The following is a 20255-nucleotide window of genomic DNA, read 5'->3' as shown; positions in this document are numbered from 1 at the left end:
TCTTTGACTGTGCCAGCGGGGGAGGGTCCATCGGCCGTCCCAGGCCTACTTACATGTCCCAGCATCCCGCAAGAGCTCAAACAAGGCCACCACTGCCGTAACGGAGACTGTGAGTTCAGGACAAGACAGGCAGATAAAGGTACTGTAGCTTACAATCAACAATCATAAACAGTACCTTTTGTAATGAAGCGCTTGCTGTTGCGACTCTTATGTTAGCGGGAGTTTTAGCAGTTCACTGAAGCCTGGGTGCTTATCGTTTAAAAATGTTGCACTAACAAGCCTATGGTGACAGATGAGGGTCCAGAAAGTGTATTGGAATGAGATGACAACACTCAAAAACCTGGAAGAAGAGCTAAAGAAACACAGAAGTGAAAGAACAAAGACAGCACTATCACATTGATGTTTCCGTAAATTTGATCTCCATATAAAGTGTACTTGGTGAATGTTTGTAGGAATATTAAAATGACCTCAATTATTTCCATTCTGATGATTTACATGAACATTTTCTGCATGACTTTATAATGAATATTATTTCATGTTTTGGTTTTGTTTGTGTTTTATTTCTCTTTTCATACCTACCTTTTATTACAAAAAATTCTGAGAATGTATCATCCTGCAACATTTGTAGAATTTAAACATTGAAGATTTTAGGGGTCCTGAATCAAACCAGAAAGGCAGACTGCGCTGTTGTGTGCGTCTGAAACTGAAACTCGTGTCTTCATTACCACTTTGCCCCTCAGCCAGCCTGTAGGAAACACTGTGTACCGCTGAGCTCTCACTTTTCAGTCCACCTGAATACACTGACCTTCCTCCTGTTTCTGATGCTGTTGTGCTAACGAGCGGCCATCTGTCTCACATGTTTGTTGACCCAAATGGACAATTAGCTTATTAACTTTTCCTTTGGTACTAAAATACTTTCCCCTTGGGAAGAGTTTAATATCTATTTTTATGTAAAGTGATAAAATGATTCTCTAGCAGTCTAATCTATTCTTTTTTTCATCTTAATGATAAAAATTGATGACGCGTTCAAGACATGGATGCAAAATAGAGGTTTATTCTCCGTGAGCAATGGTTGCTAAGGAACACCTGAAGCGTGTGTCCTCATTCTGCCTCTCATGACTAAAGTCTGTCAAGACTTACAAAAACTTTTACTGGAGTCTCTCTTGCCATCACCAGGCAGTAAACCAAAATAAATTAGCTTGTGGCTCTGACTCTATACACACGCCAGAGGTTTTTGGTTTTTTTTTTATATTTGTCCTACATTATCTGATCCACTTCAGCAGCACAGCAGATCCTGCAGCCTTCATTTAATTAGTTTCTCTCATTTAAACTGATTAAACAATACATGTAACAAAAACAAAACTGGTTAGATGTTGTGACAACTTATTAGTTCGAGAACTACATTTTAGGGTTTTTTCTGTTTTTGTAGTAATATTTCTAGTATAAAAAATACTGCACACAGATGTATGCTAAAGGTTTAACCATGTCTTGCGATTGTGACCTATAAATGTGTATTGCATAAATGCATGCAAAGTGAGTGAGAATTGATGAAGTAGCAGATTTTTGAAGGAGTGTCCCATTTCTCTGTGGGACATTGCAACCATTTCCTCAATCATGTGGTAAAGGATGGGAGGAGGAGTAACCCTGGAAAATAGGATTCAGCCTTCAACTTAGCTTTTAATCACTTCAGTTTTTGTTTTTTTTAAACTGTAGAGTCCACCAACACAGGGCCTTTGTCTGAAAGGTATTTACAAGAAGCAATAAAGTTAAAATTAATTTGGTTGTGTGGGAAGGTACTTGAATTATAACCATTTAGCTGTGACAGTTTTTTATATCTCAACAAATACCTCAGTTAATCCTATGTGAACCAAACAGGATGTACTTTTGGAGGAGGTTGGACAAAAAGCCCAAAGAGCTGAGCTGCATGCAAATGAAGCAAATCAAGGCTCCAGCAGTCAAATTCAAACAAGCCTTGGTTGTTTTTGTAAACCACAGCAGAGGAATTTCAAATGTTGAGTAGGAACACCCTCTGAATTTGGTTCATCGTCATGTTGTTAAGAAATTAGAAAGGTAAAATTGATGGAAAGTCGTCCAAAATATTGCATAATATGACTAAAATGATTTGAAACTATTGTTGTACATCTCAGACTTCAAAATAGATTTATGGAAGTAAAAGTACAAATGTGCACAGTTCTGCTCTAAACATGGCATTAACTTCAATGTTATTATGGTTAAAAAAGGTAAAATTTGAATTGCCAACATTTTTGACATTCCAACTGCAGAAGAAAAGGTTTGCACAAAGTCCTTGTAGAGCAGAACCAGCTCCAGGGAAATTTAATAAGGGTATATCAGCGTGCGTAGTGTCAGGAATGTGACACAAGGATGGACACTATTGTCAGTGTTACCTATTTGTATCATGATTTTGTCACAGTGATGAATGGCTGTGGCATTTTCTTCTAAATAGACAGAAAGCTTCGCAGTAAACATCACGCCAGGAGCAAACCGAGAGGATGGCTGTCAAACTGCAGGGCTGTGCAAAGATTCACTGAAATGCAATAAAACAGGCATTAACCATTATGTAAAGTATTAAAGGTGCACTGTCAGTATGTCCTTAAAAAATCTCCAAAGAGAAGCCCTAAGTCATAAATTAAGATCATCTAACATATTTTTTAGTATGTGCAAATTCTCTGAACTCTTATTATCTTGTTTTTCTGTAGGGTTTGTAACGGATGTTAATTGGAGTCCTGATATAAATATATGTTTTCTGAAAACTAAGCTGCGTTTCCCTTGTTGATAGTGTTCACTTTGTAGCGTTTAAAATGATTTCTGTTTTAAAAAGTGTGCATCAATTAACACTGATACTTTAATGTAATTCAGGAAATTTTAATAACATTTGTCTGAACAACTTTATGATTTGGTCTCAAAATTACAGTATTATTCAAAGTGTGGTGCAATTTTCTAGTGGCTTTTCATACCCCTGTAACAGTATTATTTAATTGCCTTGTGCTTTTCTGAAGTTTAAAGAAAAGCAGATTAAAAATGTGCTTCAATTCTTCACATTTACACCATCGCAACATTTTCAGATGCATCAACATACATGGAGAACAACAGCTTTGTGTTTCACTTCAGTACTTTTTGCTAGCACTGTTGCTCATATCGAAATTGTTACTTGTCTCTTCTGCATTCATATTAAAATGCCACATCACATTAATATACTGTGGACAATGAAGATCCACAGTACTCACTTCTAGCTCCACTGCTTTAGTGGCAGCCAGCAGATGGCAGAAATTAATTGTCGCTGCCCAGGCAGGGCACCAATAATTGCTCCAATTGTAGAGAAACAAGAGCATGCCACTCCGAAATCCACAGACTTGAGTGAATTACCACGTTTGCCCATGGTAATTCACCACTGTAGACAGAAACTAACTCTAAAAGTGTGCGTCAGTGGATTATGTATGGTTTAGTCTGGAGTGTCCCGGTAAATGAAAATTTTTGTCCTTTTCCACACTCAGGTATGTCAGGAATTACATGTGGGTGAAAAAAAGCTGCAGCTGGAAGTTTGATTCTCATCTCTTTGATTAAAAAATAAGTTAACTTAAAGGAAGTTTTTTTTTTTCTAAAGTTGCATAACATTGAGTGCTGTGTTTGCATTTATAACCATTTTCACTTCCATACACAATGTCATTAAACAACCCATTGTTCTCAACTTATAGGACGTAAACGTTTTAAATTGCCACTTGAGACTAATCTGTGGTGGCTTGGCTCTGCTAAAATAATTTTTCTCCACTTAAAAATCCAGACGCTGTAATCTTTGGCAAACCAAACTGCAATTTCTCTCTATTTATACCTCTGTTTTGGCAGTTTATGTTTCTGCTTTCACTTATTTAGCTACAGGTCTCGGCTGTCAGACTGAAATACCTGTAAACTGTTTTCTTTGTACTGGGTACCAGTTCAGTATTATAGATGTATCAGAAGGAGTTAATCTGTGTTAAAATGTATGTCAATGCAAAGACCACACATGATTTCTCAATACCTCTGCTGCATTATAGTCTTAGTCATCTATGCTCTTGTTTTAAATTTCAATATGGTTTATATACCAAAAATCTAGACAGAGATCTTTTTGTTGCAACCCAAAAGCAGAAGTTGTGACTCTGATGGATTTCTGGTTTTCTTTCTACTCTGAAGACTTTATTATAATACTGTAGCAAAATGAAGCTAAAGAGATGTTTCTATTTTTATCTTGCATTATTGATATTATTTAGAGTAATTAGCTAATTTCTTTAAGACACATGTTCATTTTGCAATCATGATACATCTTTAAATCAGGTTGAATGAAGTTGTGCTTTAAATAGTTGCAGTTTTTAAATTTACTCCACAGAATATTTAGTTAAATCTGTACTTTTCACTAATGTTTCACTCTTTCTGTCTGCTGTTTCAGATCTGTGTGGCGTGTCGGGACCCAAGACCCTCAAGCCCCAGAGATCCTTCCCTGGGACGCCAGTTTCTCAGTACCCAGTCGACCTGCGAACATCCATGGAGGAAAAGTACAAAGAGCTTGCTGAGGTGATATTAAGATTTTAACCCTGAAAAGAATTAAGAAACCGCTATAAAATGATCAGTTTCTCTGATTTTACTTCTTTCTATAGATCTATATTTGAGTAAAATGAACATTGCTCTTTTATTCTATGAACTACTGTCCCTGAAATTCCCAGCCAAAATTTAACATTTATTTACAGAAAATGAGAAAGCTAAAGATGCAGTGCTTTCAAACCTAAAATAATGCAAAGAAAACAAGTTCTTGCATTCATTTGGAAACAACAAAACTAATGTTTTAAGTCAGGAAGAGTTCAGAAATTAATATTTGGTGGAATAATCAAAAAGTTTTCAATGGGGTCAGTGGAGAGGGCTCTCAACGTTTTCCAGAGCTGCACATACATAAAATTGAGCAGTTTTAGTTTGTGTTATTTTAAAAGAGGTACTGGTAAATTTAGACTCTTTAATCAATCAGTGAAGGTTATTCATGTAGCACATTTCAGCAGAAAAGCGAGTCAATAAATCAAACACAATTGCAAAGTTTCAAAGACTACACCATCCAGTCAGTAATTGAACTTTAATCCTCTCTTTAAAAATTATGCCTGATAAATAAAACAGTTGCTCTATTAAGTCTGAGAGAACAGTGCTCGATTAACATATTTATTTCTCTTATCTTTTCACATCTTGTCATGTTAAAACCTGAAACTTCAGAGCATTTTGTTGGGATTTTAGTATCATGAGAATAACAGAATTTCAAATGTAGTTTATTTTGGGGGTATTTTTCCATCATCTCTGCACATCTGTAGACTATAACTTTTACCCTTTCTTTGAGAAACAGCTGTAGCTCAGTCAGATTGGACAGAAATCGTTTTTAAATGTCAGGTTTCTGCAACGATTTCCAGTTGGAGGTCTGAACTTTGGGCTCCTTTGACACATGCTTAGGATTTAATGGGAACCATTTTATTTGTATCTCCTGCTGGTTAGTGTTGATTTTCTGCCAGAAGGCTGTTTTCAAATCTTATGTAGCTTCTTATAGGTTTCCTCTTTTTAGCTTCATGCTATCAACTCACCTTTCTTATCATCATTGCAGAAAAAAAACCAAACAAAAGAAACCTTTTCCCAACACGATAGCGCCACCACAGTATTTCATCATGGGAGCTGTGTGTTTACATGGTATTGTGTAAAGAGGCCAAATAAGTACAATCTGATCCTGACTGAGCAGAATATCTTCCTGCCCTACATGGTTTGTGATAAACTGCAAACCAGCACCTCATATGGCTTTGTTTGTTTTTACAAAGGTCAGATTATTCGAGCTGTCTAGGTTTTATTTAGGGGTATCAGAGCAAAGAGGACTGAACGAAAATGTTTCCCTCACTTTTTACATTTATTAGTAGAACATATTCAAAGCCATGCATTCCTCAAAATCTATTCGTCTTTTTTATAAAATGACTAGAAAATATGTGCAAGTTTTTGATTCATATGTGAAAAAATATCAATAACTATTCATCTGTAAATGTAACAGATGGTGCAGTGTTTGTGCAGCCGCTGCTATCGTTCTGATGCCCCTGCGAACATTAATATTTACATGATCTCCTGTTTATGACGCCATAAATTTTATTACCTCCCGTGTTCGAACCAGGAGCTGTTCACACGCAGCATGGCGGAGAGCGAGATGCGAAGCGCGCCCTACGAGTTCCCAGAGGACAGTCCCATCGAGCAGCTGGAGGAGCGGCGGCACCGCCTAGAGAGGCAAATCAGTCAGGACATTAAGTGAGGAAATGCAAGCAAACTTCACACACAATGTCAGCTAAATCATCTGTGTACATGAACTCAGACGGTCAGACGCAACTGCCCCCTCTTCCTGCGCCTCGCTCTTACACACAGTGTTGCTCTCACCTATGCACACATTGCTTGTCTTCTTCCAATATGCCAGTTTTGTGGGCTAACTAATCCCAGCAATCAGCTCACTGTTTTAGCCAACATTTGACACCTGTTCCAGTGGTACAGCTTATTCTTTGCAAACTCTAAGAAGGAGGTGGGTTCTGTCTCAGTTGCTTGGGACAATGCTAACTGCGCTACTAAGCCAATCTTGGGGAGGTAGGAGTGTTATCTCACTTGTTCCTGTTTACCAATCGGGGTTTACCATCACTAACTGGTGTTAAAACTATGTGTCGATGTGAGTGTGTAGCTGTGTGAGTGAGAGTACCTGTTGGAGTGGGCGCCTGTGCTTGTATTCAGTGTCTCTCCTTCTGTTTACTTAATTTCTTCCCACTGCCTCTGATGCCCATCTGCCCCTGCCTTGCCCACACTATCCTGCGCCTCTGCATATCACCCCAAGGCTTGAGCCAGAGATCTTACTGCGTGCCAAACAGGACTTCATGAAAATCGACAGTGCTGCAGACCTTGAGTGAGTGAGCTCTGACTCAGTATGCATGCTTTTCTGTTTTTTATAGCAAAAGGTGACGTCTCAGTGTTTGACTTTGTCTGTTTGGCTCACTTGTACTCAGAAATTTGTATACTAACTGCTTTTATTTGTTCAAATTACTACACACACACACACACACACACAGATTTCAATACTATATTGTTCAGATGTTCTATTATGTAGAACCCACTGTGGACATTGCTATTCTATTGAAAGGGACTAAATTGTCCCCCTGCTGGTGATTTAATGGAAATACACATGGACGCTTATAAAAAAATAACTCAGGCTAACTATTGAAACATATCATTCAAAGACTAATTTATTGGTACTCCTGGCAAAAATGTGTCAAAACGTGTAAACCTTTACGGCAGTAGCATAATATTCATATGGAAATGTTTTGAAATTTTATAAAAATTTTTTTTTTTTTTTATCATTTATTTACATTCATTCGGGTTGGGAAAAAAAATCCCTTAATGCAACAGAATTGTTTTCATTCAAGCTTTGGTACCTAATATAGGAAATATTTCAATTCTCAATTTCATTGAAAACGCAGGTTTTCCATAACATTCCGATCTGGAGACTTGGATCTATCTGGAAAAGGGTTGATTTTGTGTCTGGTGAGCCATTTATGTATTCTTTAGAAAGAAGAAAAGGGCAACTTCCTGAAGTGACTACATCTGAGGGATAAGTGGGTGAGAGGGTTCCCAGACAGCAAGATTTATTGCCTCTTGTATGCAGTGGTTGGTGCCAAAAAGTGCCCAAAGAAGGACGGCTAGAGGGAAAACTTCCCTAGGTGGTCAAATCCTGTTTTTCCAAATAGCTGCAGCCTGGTTCCCAAGTTGGTCCTTTTCTTTGCTCAAAGCATCTTAGCATTCAGAGCCAGTATGATGTATTAGGCATAGTTCTAGATTTAAAATATTAAATCCTGAGACTTTAAAACATCAACCCTGAACAAGGGAAGTCTCTTGTGTGTAACACACATATTTCCTAATGCCAGGTTCCTTTTCCAGCAGGGTAGAACATTTTGATCAAAAGTTGATCTGAAACTAATTCAGCTGTTTTGGTATTTATTAGGAAAACAACTCTGTTTAAAATGGGCCCCATCCGAGCCCTCACAGGACATCAGCATCCTGAAAGGCTCCAAGCCGATCAGATCTATTGTTATGCCACAAGAAAAGCCCTGACACTCTATCATGGAAGTTTCAATGTTATGCCCATTTTTGTACAAGTTCACAGCAATAATTAAAATTTTATAAATGAAAAATATCTGAAGAAGTTGTAGTAGCACAAAAATTTTAATTTTTTATTAGTGGAAAACAATCTAAGCTCTAAAAATCTAAGATTGAGTAGGAACAGAATCTTAACAAGTATATATATTTTTTTTATTTAATAATTTTTTTTTAAATAACTCAGGCTAATTGTTGAAATATGTCATTTAGAGATGACTTTGTTGGTACTCCTGGCAAAGATGTGTCAAAACATGTAAACGTTTACACCTTTTAAATCTAGTTTCTAGTGCAAATATTTTAGTACACTTGAATTAGGATGAAACTAACTCAAATATTTGCAAGATATAGAAGCTTGTTTCAAGTTAGTATTTCCTTAACATCAGTGAAAAAGTACTAGTTGCATTGGCAAATTATTTTTACTTAAAATATGGGGAAATTGTCTTGTATCTGCCTATAAAAATAAAACTTTGTCATCAATATTTAGGTACTATTTACTTAAAAGATATAGGAGTTAAAACTAACTCCTATATCTTGCTGAAAGATGCTTATAAGTTAGTTTTGTCTTATGTCACGTCTAATAAAATTTGCAGTAGAAATAAGACCAAAACTACTTGGTAAGATGTGGTGTTTTTGCAGTGTAACTGCAGAAGACTGATGCTTTGAAAAAACATTCAGATGAGTTTTCTATCAACCAAAAGTCAGATTTAATTTGTCTAATTTCCACCAGTAAAATAGTTTGCTATTATGGCTGAACGATATTAGAAAGTTATGTCATGGTGGGATTGTTGGCAAATATTGCACATTTTCCTTACCTTTTCAGTGATTTCTGAAACTCTTAGGCATCTTGGACACCACTGCATTGTAACTTCATTTAGGATATTGAACATCTTAATGATAGCTTAACCACAATATTTTGCATAGCAAAAAATTACGTTTATACTATGAAAATAACATATTTGCAATATGCAGTCACTGATTGGCTTAAAATTTTCTTGAATAAAGCAGAAACCAGAAATTTGTAAAGAAATCCCTTTCTCAAACAACTAACATAACCATACCTGCTGAACTAAAACCAGTGTTTTTCTTTCTTCCACCTTAACTCCACCTGGTTTTTGTCTCTCTGTGTTTTGTGCTAAGCTGTTCTCTTTGTGTGTGTGTCAGGTTAATGAAGAAGAAAAGTGTAGACACGGTTGATGTGGGCTTTAAGGAGGGGAAAATGCCAATGGAGAGGGAGTACCAGCGGGTCTCAATATCTGGAGAGGAAAAATGTGGGGTAAGAAGCTCAAATCACAGGATTGCATACAACAATGAAGAATCATGCAAAACCAAAAATGCATTCATATTAATATTTATTTCTGTGTTTGTGTTTCCAGGTGCCGTTCACCGACCTGGTAGATGCTGCCAAATGTGTGGTGAAAGCGTTATTAATCCGGGAGAAATACATCTGCCGTTCTATGCAGACATTTTGTAAGACCGCAGCTCACGCCCTGCAGGACCTCGGGACAAATTCTCTGGACCTGAGAGTTTATGAAGACATACCAGAGACCCCTGTAGACGCAGGTACTTCCTGCTCATCAAATGTGATTTCCTTATCCTAATTACTTATGTAAAGATTTCATATTGTGCTTTCTTGAACAGGTTAGGATAAATCTATGGGCGATACAAAATATTTTCATTACACTTTTTGCACAGTCATTCTTAGATAATGAGATTTGAGTCCGGTCAGTTCTGCCCATTTTGAACTTCTGTCAGAATGAGATGTTTTAGGGCCTCCTGTCACTTTAAATCCTAATGAGCTGCTGCTGGCCACGCCCCCCAACGGTGCTGGAACTCAGCTGGGGTTGCTAGGAAACGGGTTGCTAGGTGACGGGCAGTGCCTGGTGATTTTGTGAGGTTAGATCTGGAAGGTTTTTGAAACGGACACCAATAAATTAAAGTTTAACCAAAAAAGTTGATGGTTTGATTCTTTTTTTTTTACATAAGACGTCACCTATGAAAGCTGATTTTGTTGTTGATGAAATGCATAAGTATGAGACCTGTATTACAAACAGTTTACCAAGTGTGGTTTTCAATACTACAATAATGAGGCATCAAGACCTTGTTGTGTCTGTATATTAATGTTATTAATCCTAAATCTCTCCTATCGGTTCTTTAGTTCTGACTGAAGAACCAAACTTGTCAAAATGACGGTCACACTGATGAGTAGATGTGAAGGACTTGTGTTGCCGCTCTTAAATGCATTCACAATCAGACAGTAATAATAATAATCTCTACAAAAATACTGAGTCAGATTCACTCTTGAACCTTTTCTTTTCTCTCAGATGCTCCTGTTCACCCACCTGTCTCAGAAACACACCCCTACGACAATCGGGACCCCAAGAATATGCCACCAGACACAGGATATGGCTGTAGGATGGTTGATGGGGTCATACATGTCTTCAACAAGAAAACAAACATGGACAAGTATGCAATCTGTACTGAGGTTTATATTTGCTGATGTCATGATTTACTTTTGTTTTTATGTTTTGGTCGAGCAGAGACGGATGTTTGCACAAAAATTAAAAACAGTCAAATGAGGAACAAGCTTTTCTTGATTTGACTAGCTCATTCATTATTTTGGTTTTTGAGGTTTGGGCATAGAAACCACAAATAAATGCACATGATTTGTTTAATTCATTCAAAGTAATACTAATTTTTTAAAAATCATTAAAAAAAATTTTTTTACATATCACAGATCTCAAGTTGTGATTTAAAGAATCAGTTTTTATTATGTGATTTGAAAAGTCTCAGGTGGTTTTAGATTTTAAAATAAAACTGCAAATTTGGCTTTTACTACACGCCTGAATTTGATTTGAGCTTCAGCACTATTTTGTTACAATATTTATTTGGGATGTATAACAAAGCCAAACAACACAAATTGTTTGTTCCCATATTTCCAGAATATTATAAAAACTTCCTGAAGGTGTAGAAATCTGAGTCTAAATGTGTGAAATTTTTCAATTAAAATAAAATTAAGAAACATAAACTAGGAGTAAGAGCTATGTGAATGTTGGCAAACCCAACATATAACTTGAAGTTGTTTTTCTCTGTTAGAAGCACAGAACTCGACCTACCTTATCCCGACCTGAAGGAGTACATAGCAGACATGAATGTCATGATGTCCCTTATTATCAACGGTCCAGTGTGAGTGTTACAATAAATCAATAAACCAGTTGATTATAGTGCTTCTTTTATGCAGCTTGAATGAAACCTGTCTCTTCTGCGTGTTGTTTCCAGGAAATCTTTTTGCTACCGCCGCTTGCAGTACCTGAGCTCCAAGTTTCAGATGCACATCCTGCTGAATGAGATGAAGGAGCTGGCAGCGCAGAAGAAGGTTCCTCACAGAGATTTCTACAACATCAGAAAGGCAAGAGCCGCTGCAAAAATACATCCCTATTTCTTTAGTAAATAAATAAATGGATCTTTTTGAGAAGTATCAACATAGATTATAAAGTCAAGCCCAGTTTTTATTGTTCAAAACTAAACTTATCCTTGTGAGAAAGAGGTCTCTGTTTGAGATTTTTCTTCTCACTGTTGCCACATGCTTGCTGAGGAGAAGGACTTGACTGAAATCTTTTTGATAACTTTTTACCTGCACTGTTTTACACCGAAGATCAAATTAGAAAGTTTATAACTCGATTTGAATCTGTCTGTATAGTTAGATTTGTCTAATTATATATTTCTGTGTATTACTTGGATGTAGTTGTCATGTAAAGTTCCTTGAGCTGACGTTTGTTATGAATTGGCGCTATGCAAAAATTGAAATAAAGTTGATGTTCTTCATCTTGTCTCCAGGTTGACACTCACATCCACGCGTCGTCCTGCATGAACCAAAAGCATCTTCTGCGATTCATCAAGCGAGCCATGAAGAAATACCCTGACGAGATCGTTCACGTTGAGCGGGGGCGCGGTCAGACCCTGCGAGAAGTTTTTGAGACCATGAACCTGACAGCGTACGACCTGAGTGTAGACACACTTGACATGCACGCAGTGAGTTATCACAATGTTGTGGAAGATGGAAACTAACTTAGTGTGACTTCTTTACTATTACTAAACTTGTTGTTTCATGTTTCTCTACTTTTACAGGATCGGAACACATTTCATAGGTTTGACAAGTTCAACTCCAAATACAACCCAATTGGAGAGTCCATCCTAAGAGAGATCTTCATCAAGACGGACAATCAAGTGGAAGGAAAATACTTTGCACACATAGTTAAGGTGCTTATTAATTCAGCTATATACTGTCCAATCGAATAATCAGTCCCAAACTCAAATTTGAAGCTGCTGTCTTTATTTTTTTTTTTTACAGGAAGTGATGTATGACTTGGAGGAGAGTAAATACCAGAACTCTGAGCTGCGACTGTCCATCTATGGTCGCTCCAGAGACGAATGGGACAAGCTGGCGGAGTGGGCTGTCAACCACAGAGTGTACTCTGATAATGTGCGCTGGCTTATCCAGGTGCCCCGTCTCTTGTAAGTGCTGCTGATATTTTGTTTCACCTTGAAGCTCAGAGGGAAATAATGTCTTCTCAAGGAAACAAATTCCCAAGAATGTTAGCCAACACCGAGGCTTAAAACACTGAGGATGCCATGGAGTGAGACATTGTGCAGACAAATACTAAATCAAAAACACAAAACTTTTGTCAGATTTCTCTAAATCAAACTAGTATATAAATCTGACCTTCTTTAGAAAAGTTTGTCATTTTCTGTGCTGATTCAGTGGTGCAAAATAGTCCAAGTTCAGTTGAGAAAAACATAGACAAGTTTCCAAAAATATTTTTTGTAACCCAGTGCAGGAAGTTAGTCTCTTTTTTCCCCACTTAATCAGACTATATTTTATAAGGATGTATCTGTCAAAATGCTTAATCTGATGAATTACTACTATAAAAATTTGATATCTGATGTCAATGCTGCCTTATGGCTGATAACTAGTATTTATCAATATTATGCAAATATTTTTGGTAGCTTAATTGGTAGAAAACTCAAAACATGCTGCTGTTCATTTGGCTCAGACACTGGTGAAAAAAAGATCATTATTCCATGTCAATATGCAAGATGGCATTTAGAGAAAGGTGTGATTGATTGAGTTTAATAAACACAATTATGTCACATTATTTAGTAAAATTAAGAAACTTGTTTCCTACTGGTCTAACTTTCTGTTGTCTGTGAGTCATGTTTTTATTTTTGTTTATCTTTCTGGATTTTTAATAGGTAACTTCAGTAGAGCTGTGACTAAATATTCTCCCACGTAGAGAATATTTAGTCACAATAAGGATGCTCACTTCAGCCTTTTCTGTCTTGCCTGTCAATGTCCTGTTTCTGTTGGAAAGGTTCGTCTTTGGCAAACAAACAAAAAGATAAAGAAATCCTTTTTCATTTTACAATTACGATTCATGCTCCACAGTTCAGGACAAAATATCATCATCAATATAGGGTGCTACTTTTGCACCAAATGCTGTTTTTGTGTGAGAACAGTGCAATTTATATCAGCTTTAAAAAAGTAATGAATGGACAAATAGTGATTTAATTATGTTTTATGCTGTTTTTCCATCTCTAAAATGAATGTAACTTTCTTTTTTATAGTGACGTCTACCACACAAAGAAGCAGCTGGCTAACTTCCAGGAGATGTTGGAGAATATTTTCATGCCTCTGTTCGAAGTCACGATAGATCCAGCCAGCCACCCTGAGCTGCATCTCTTCCTGGAGCATGTGAGTCTGACCTGCTGCTTGATCTGAACTCTCCTAATGACCAACATCAGAGTGAACTGACTGTTTGTTTTTTGTTTTTTTGCATGCTGGCAGGTTGTTGGTTTTGACAGCGTAGACGACGAGTCCAAGCCTGAGCACCACATTTTTAACCAGGACAGTCCACTTCCTGCTGACTGGACAGAGGAGGACAACCCACCCTACTCCTACTACCTCTACTACACCTACGCCAACATGACTGTTCTGAACCACCTGCGAAGGTAACAACACATCCTCATTACTTAGAATCATTCATTTCAATCTGATTGTTCTCTGATTTGGGAGTTTTTCTTTGTGTTTAACTCAGACGACGAGGCTTTCACACGTTCGTTCTGCGACCTCACTGTGGCGAAGCGGGCCCCATCCACCACCTGGTGTCAGGGTTCATGTTGTCGGAGAATATTTCCCACGGACTCCTGCTCAGAAAGGTCAGGATGGCTTTCATAAAGACTGCAATAAAAAAGAGCCTGAGATTTTCAGGAATTCATTTCAACTATGAATTTTGACAGCAGGTAGTTTGGAAAGCTTGCAACAGGTTTAGTGCCTTTTGTTGGAATTTGCAACAAATATGCGAAAACAGAAACTTAAGAATTAGGTTTAAAGAATCTTTAAACCTACTTTAAATTTGAGTGACTAAAAGTTAGTTGTTTTTTTAACTCATGCCTCTTTTAAATAGTTTTATTTGCTTTTGAGAGATAAATATCTCGCATTTTATCAAAAACAAACCTATTGGTTGAAGAAAAATTCAACTTGGGTCAATGATGGCTGTAGATCTGCTGTTTTATTTCTCCTTTACTGTAAAATGGGGAAGAGATGAAGAGTCTCGTTCCTCCTTCCTTTTCCAGGCTCCTGTGCTGCAGTATCTTTACTACCTGGCTCAAGTTGGCATCGCCATGTCGCCACTGAGCAACAACAGCCTGTTCCTCAGTTACCACCGCAACCCGCTGATGGAGTATCTGTCCAGAGGTCTCATGGTCTCCCTGTCCACCGATGATCCCCTCCAGTTTCACTTCACCAAGGTCTGTTGGTGAACATCACAGCCTCACAATTAAAAGGAAAAATGTTCACTTTTTCTTCCTGTTGCGTGGACGTAAAATATGTGATCATTTCTGTATTTTACCCCCAGGAGCCTCTGATGGAGGAGTACAGCATCGCAGCTCAAGTGTGGAAACTGAGCTCTTGTGACATGTGTGAGCTGGCGAGAAACAGCGTCCTGATGAGTGGATTTTCACACAAGGTGACGTCATTTATAATTCACCTGTTAAGAGTAATAAACGGTTTATCTGATGCATCACGGTCGTTCTTTGAGTGTCAGAAATGATCAAACATGAGGGTGTGGTTTGCAGGTTATAGCACCTCAAAGCACAGAGACTCCTTCAACCTTTTCACATATTAAAACCACAGATTTTATTGCGTTTTATTGGCGCGCGCTTTAGGAGAAAGACCAACAACGAGTTCTTCAGCGTTGTGAAGCGAAAGGAAAGAGACTTTTCTCTGTTTACCCAAAGACAATTCAGTGCCATGATAGACTAAAATCAGGGTTATTTGTAAAACACATTTCAGCAACAAGACAGTTCAAAGTGCTTTACACCATAAAACCAAAATACAGCTATTATGAAACGAGCAATAAACATTACAGTTTGTCAAAAAACATCATCAAAATCATCAAGCAAATGTTTATCAACAGTGAAGTTACCAGAAATCAAAGGCAACTTTAAACAGGTGAGTTTTCAGCCTTGCTTTTAAGGAGCCAGGATTTAGACTGTTTTGCAGTTTTCTAGAAGTTCCTTCCAGATTAGTGGGTTGTAAAAACAGAATGCTGCTTCTCCAAATTTGGTTAAAGAGAAGCTGAGTGATTTATAAAGTGATTTAGAGAAACTCTAGACCACTCTAGACCTCGCCGAGACATTATTCCTCTAATTCTGGAAATGTTCTCCAGGTGATAGAAGGCCGACTTTGTAACTGTCTTAATGTGGCTCTGAAGGTCCAGGTCAGAGTCTGTCACTACTCCCAGATTTCTGGCTTGATTTTGGTTTTTAGTTGTAATAACTGAAGCTACACGCTGACTGTAGCGCTCCTCTGTAGGGCCAAAGATAATAACTTCAATCACAGAGTCCACCTTTGTGTTGTTTCATCTCGGTATGAAAGCATCTGTTCTGTGAAAACCTCAAAGGTTTGTTGGAGAACATTAGTGACTAAACAGCATCATGAAGACAGAAGAACTCAACACAAGGTCACAGATGAAGCTGTGGAAAAGGTAAAAGAAAATTTGCGTTTAAAACAGGATCCCCAAAACACGGTATCTCTGGAGGAGCAGCAGAGATTCACAGTTTAAATTAGATAATTTTTTTATCAGGTTAACAATTAGTTTTATGCTCCACAAATCTGCCCTAAGAAGTCCTGTTTGCAGTTTGCTACAAGCCGTGCAGGGGAAAGTCTTTTGGTCACATGAGGCCAAAATTGACCCACATGCAAAACTCTTTGTGCTCCAAGCATTCCCATTTCAATCTTTTTTTTTTCAAACCACAGGTAAAGAGCTACTGGCTTGGCCCCAGTTACTATAGAGAAGGTCCTGAGAGCAACGACATCCGGCGTACCAACGTCCCTGACATCCGTGTGGCGTACCGCTTCGAGACGCTCACCGAGGAGCTTAACCTCATCACCCACGCCGTGCGCACAGACGAGCTGGACGGCATCGACGAGGAGGACACGCTCACCATGGGCCCCATCTCTGGAGGACGCTGAGACACTCAGGCTCCACCACCCTGTCCTGTCTCTCTCCGTTAGTCCCCCCCCCCCTGAGTCCGCGGCCCATTCAGCATGCCCCTGAAAACGAGACGTGAGAGGAAAACCTGCTGCTCTTTACACACCACTGTAGAAGTCTGCTGTGCTGCTATGGCTGTGTAGTTATGAATCAGCCACGGGTTCAGTGCTGCCATCGGTTTTGTTATTGAAAATCTAATCATGTGTTTCAAGTTACCCAAATCTTTTTTTTTTTAGGCATTTAGCTTTGCGTTTGTTGCTCTCTCGCAATCTGCTTTTGTTGTGATAAAACAGAAGGAAAAACTGTGATCTCTGATTAAAGATACAGAGTAGCCATAATTGCAAACTGGGATCATTGCGTCAGGTTGGTCACCTTGGAGAGCAACTAACTTTGACAAAGCTTTGTGTGCGATCCTGCTCCTTAGTTCAGAATCCATCGTTTGCCAAGTTGCACTTTCATCATCAGTCTTCTGGGATTCAAATAATATCTGAAAGTAATGCGCAAGAAAGAAACATTCCTAAAAGCAAGAAGAGTTTTCTCATTTGATATGTTTTATGGTAGCAGAGGTATAAGAGCACAAAGAAATGTGGATGAATGCTCACTGCATTGTTGGATTACATCCATTTTGTTCTTTGCATGCTCTAAACTCTTCATAAGCACCAAAATAAAACCCTCACCGTGCCTTTCCATTATTACCTAGATGCCGTGCATGTCCAGTTTTTCCTTTCCTTCTTCTTCTTTGTGACTCTCCGCACCGGGCCGGCTGTTGGAGCTGAATCCCAGCTGCTCAGCTAAACAAATACTCTCCTGCATGACCGCATGACCGATGTATGCGAGGAGAGAACAACCTGTTTACATCCGACTGTCACGTGAAGCAACCCCGACCCAAACTCTGCCTGGTGGAAACCAGCAAACCGTGCTGGGACACAGTGAAGGCTGCTGCATGGTTCTGTCCCATCATTTCCAGTAAAGGTCTCTTTCTGTCACTGCACACGATCCGAGCTCTCATCAAACGGTGAGATTTCGGGTCAAACCGGGGTTTTGTCGCGAAAAGTAATCAGAAAACGTCCATAGAGTTTGCAGAGCTGTGTGTGTGCTTTATGAAGAAGGAGAGAAACCACCGTTTTTGTTTTGTACGACTACAGCAGTTTCCAACTAATAAAAGATGATCTCAGAGGACTTTATGCGATTGTTAGAGTTCAATCATGTTTTTTAAAGCTGAAATAGAAGTAAGACCGTTTTGTAATTCTCAGTATATTGAGGTGGAAGAAAACTAGATTTTCATTATGTTTGTTTTTAATACTAAGTAATGAAACAGTATTTTAGTGCCCACTCTGTTTGTTTAGTCATGTGAAAGCAAATTATCCACCAATATATACATGTTGTGTTTTAATGCTAATGAATGGTGTCGCCTCTATAAAGTAGCCAGTAAGACACCAAAGCACGAATATAATTATGCATAAGATTAGCCGAGTTAAGTATTCCTGACACTGTTTGGATCGAATATTTGTTTTTTGTTGTGCATTTCTGCCTTTCACTCAAAGTTTTGATGTTTAATCATTGAGTTTTATACTTTGTGAAAATTTTGTTTGCCTTTTAAAATTAGGAGTGAATTTTGTTCATGTTCAGAGTCGGCCATATTTATTGACACCTCCGGTAAGGATGTGTAAGGACTAGTTCATATTTTATTGGAGGATCTGATCCTAAAAAATAAACATTTGATTTTAATGCATTTATAAATTGGGGGGAGAACTCAGGTTTTACTGCATCTCCTCTTGTCATCATGGTCGCTTTGTAACAACTTACCAATCTGGTGGACAGAGAGAGGGACGTTTGACCATTGCTTTTAAATAGAATAGTTTAAGCCCTATTTTTTTTCCTTTCCAAAGGTTTTCTTTATGATTTTACTCCAGAAGCATGATTTTATATCCGGTTAACCATCTGCGGGAATCATTATCCTGCAGAAACAACCGATGATCACCCTTATGGTAGCATCCACCAGATTCTTATTTGAGATTTCCTGATATTTTAAGAGCAAATAGTGAATGAAGTATTGAGAAACAGGCCCACAGCATCACAGATCCTCCACCAAACTGAACAGTGCTTCATCATGTACTATTTCCTTGTTGCACCCAACTGTTGCATTGGTTGCTGAAGTCTTGACCAAGTGTCCGGATGAAGTCCCAGCTCAACATGTTTACGTTTTTTTTTTCTGTTAAATAATCAGTTAGCATGAAATGCTGTCTAATGGGTGAGCCTTGGTGCAACTCGTTGCTGCAGTTCTCCCTCAGTAAACTGTGGAGCGTTTTTGGAGCTTCATAACCGGATCAATGCCGGTTCTGATCCATCATAGAGAGAAATGAAGCTTTGTGTCAAGTCATAGATAGGATTCAGGGAAATAAAGTCAGAGATTACAAATTCATATTCATAGAAACTTTGAAAGTATAAATCAAACAAATGCCTTATTTACATTTATTTTAAAGAGATTTTTATAGGAGTCATCAGGGGTGCCAATAAATGCGGCCGGTGCTGCAACCCGGACCGACCCGACTGTTTCCATTTTTAGTTTCCAGCCATTGATCTCTGACCCTGTTTACTGTCTGCATCCTGTCCATACTACCTCACTAACACAAACCTTATATTTGTGCTTTTATTGGTAGCCGATTTTGTCCACAGGATGAAAAACTAAAAGAATATTTTGGTCTTGGATTGAATTGGGTCAGAACGGCTGGTATAACTGGCTGCGCCCAACCACTGGCCAAATGCAGGTTTCCACAATTGTTGAGATATTATTAATAGTGATATATTTGCCCCTGTAAGTGGAGAGTAAAGCTTCATGATATGTAATCTCCTCAACACTGTGATTCATGTGAAGCACAAAGAGACAATGTCCAGTTATTATCCATGTTAAAACCTTCATCATTTAGCTTTTTTTTTTGCTGCTTGCTGCCTTGATATGTTTTTGTTTTGTCTAAATTGTATTTTTCCCGACGGTCTTGTTTTCTCATAACTGTCACTTTGTTTTAAATTCTGCCTAATTTGACTCCTGTTGATCTGTAGCCTTATTATTGCTCGAGATGACCTGCCACAACCTTACTGAGGAGGTTCATCTGTGATGACTCAATTAAAAATAAATAAAGCATGTTAACTCACCTCAGATGTGCCAGATTTTTACTTTAATTTGCAAGTTACACAATGATTACAAACAAAACACTTCAGCAATTATTTGCAGTAATCCAGTTTATAACATAATGTTTTAATAGAGATTACAACTTAAAATAGTTGGGGTAAACGGCATATTTAACATGCTTAGCATTTAGAACAATATGAGGAGTTAGTGCTGATTTCAGAAAGTGACTACAGTGTCTTTACATGTTGATGCAAATCTGCTATATTCTGCATTTTGTCTCTAATTTGCTTCCAGTATCTGTCAGTTTTCCTCTTACTTTCCAGCTGTGATGATTCTTCAGCTTGCATCCTGGGTGTTTAAAAAAAGAATGGTTGTTAGCGCTCATAGCA

General features: G+C 38.1%; 1 protein-coding gene across 5 annotated transcripts in view; it reads left to right on the top strand.

Moving 5' to 3' along the window:
• LOC129354645 (AMP deaminase 2-like) overlaps window positions 1–19889 on the top strand; it is a 32702-nt gene extending 12813 nt beyond the window's left edge. For 3 of the 5 annotated variants that reach the window (XM_055024111.1, XM_055024120.1, XM_055024094.1), the window contains 17 exons: window positions 4439–4563; window positions 6173–6303; window positions 6872–6940; window positions 9349–9460; window positions 9561–9747; window positions 10509–10650; window positions 11281–11370; window positions 11464–11593; window positions 12022–12216; window positions 12313–12444; window positions 12536–12699; window positions 13810–13936; window positions 14030–14193; window positions 14280–14400; window positions 14818–14991; window positions 15099–15209; window positions 16502–19889. In XM_055024111.1, coding sequence (XP_054880086.1) covers window positions 4439–4563; window positions 6173–6303; window positions 6872–6940; window positions 9349–9460; window positions 9561–9747; window positions 10509–10650; window positions 11281–11370; window positions 11464–11593; window positions 12022–12216; window positions 12313–12444; window positions 12536–12699; window positions 13810–13936; window positions 14030–14193; window positions 14280–14400; window positions 14818–14991; window positions 15099–15209; window positions 16502–16717 — 2390 coding nt within the window. In that variant the 3' untranslated portion in view covers window positions 16718–19889. Of the gene's footprint in view, window positions 1–16; window positions 140–4438; window positions 4564–6172; window positions 6304–6871; window positions 6941–9348; window positions 9461–9560; window positions 9748–10508; window positions 10651–11280; window positions 11371–11463; window positions 11594–12021; window positions 12217–12312; window positions 12445–12535; window positions 12700–13809; window positions 13937–14029; window positions 14194–14279; window positions 14401–14817; window positions 14992–15098; window positions 15210–16501 lie in introns of all 5 variants that reach the window. The other 2 variants (XM_055024129.1, XM_055024102.1) reach the window with 2 other exon arrangements.
• Window positions 19890–20255: the final 366 nt, after the last annotated feature.

The sequence above is a fragment of the Poeciliopsis prolifica genome, unplaced genomic scaffold, assembly GCF_027474105.1.
Source record: "Poeciliopsis prolifica strain line A6 unplaced genomic scaffold, Auburn_PproV2 SCAFFOLD003, whole genome shotgun sequence".
In the NCBI taxonomy this organism is placed as follows: Eukaryota; Metazoa; Chordata; class Actinopteri; order Cyprinodontiformes; family Poeciliidae; genus Poeciliopsis; species Poeciliopsis prolifica.
This window is presented reverse-complemented; position numbering and strand designations above follow the sequence as displayed.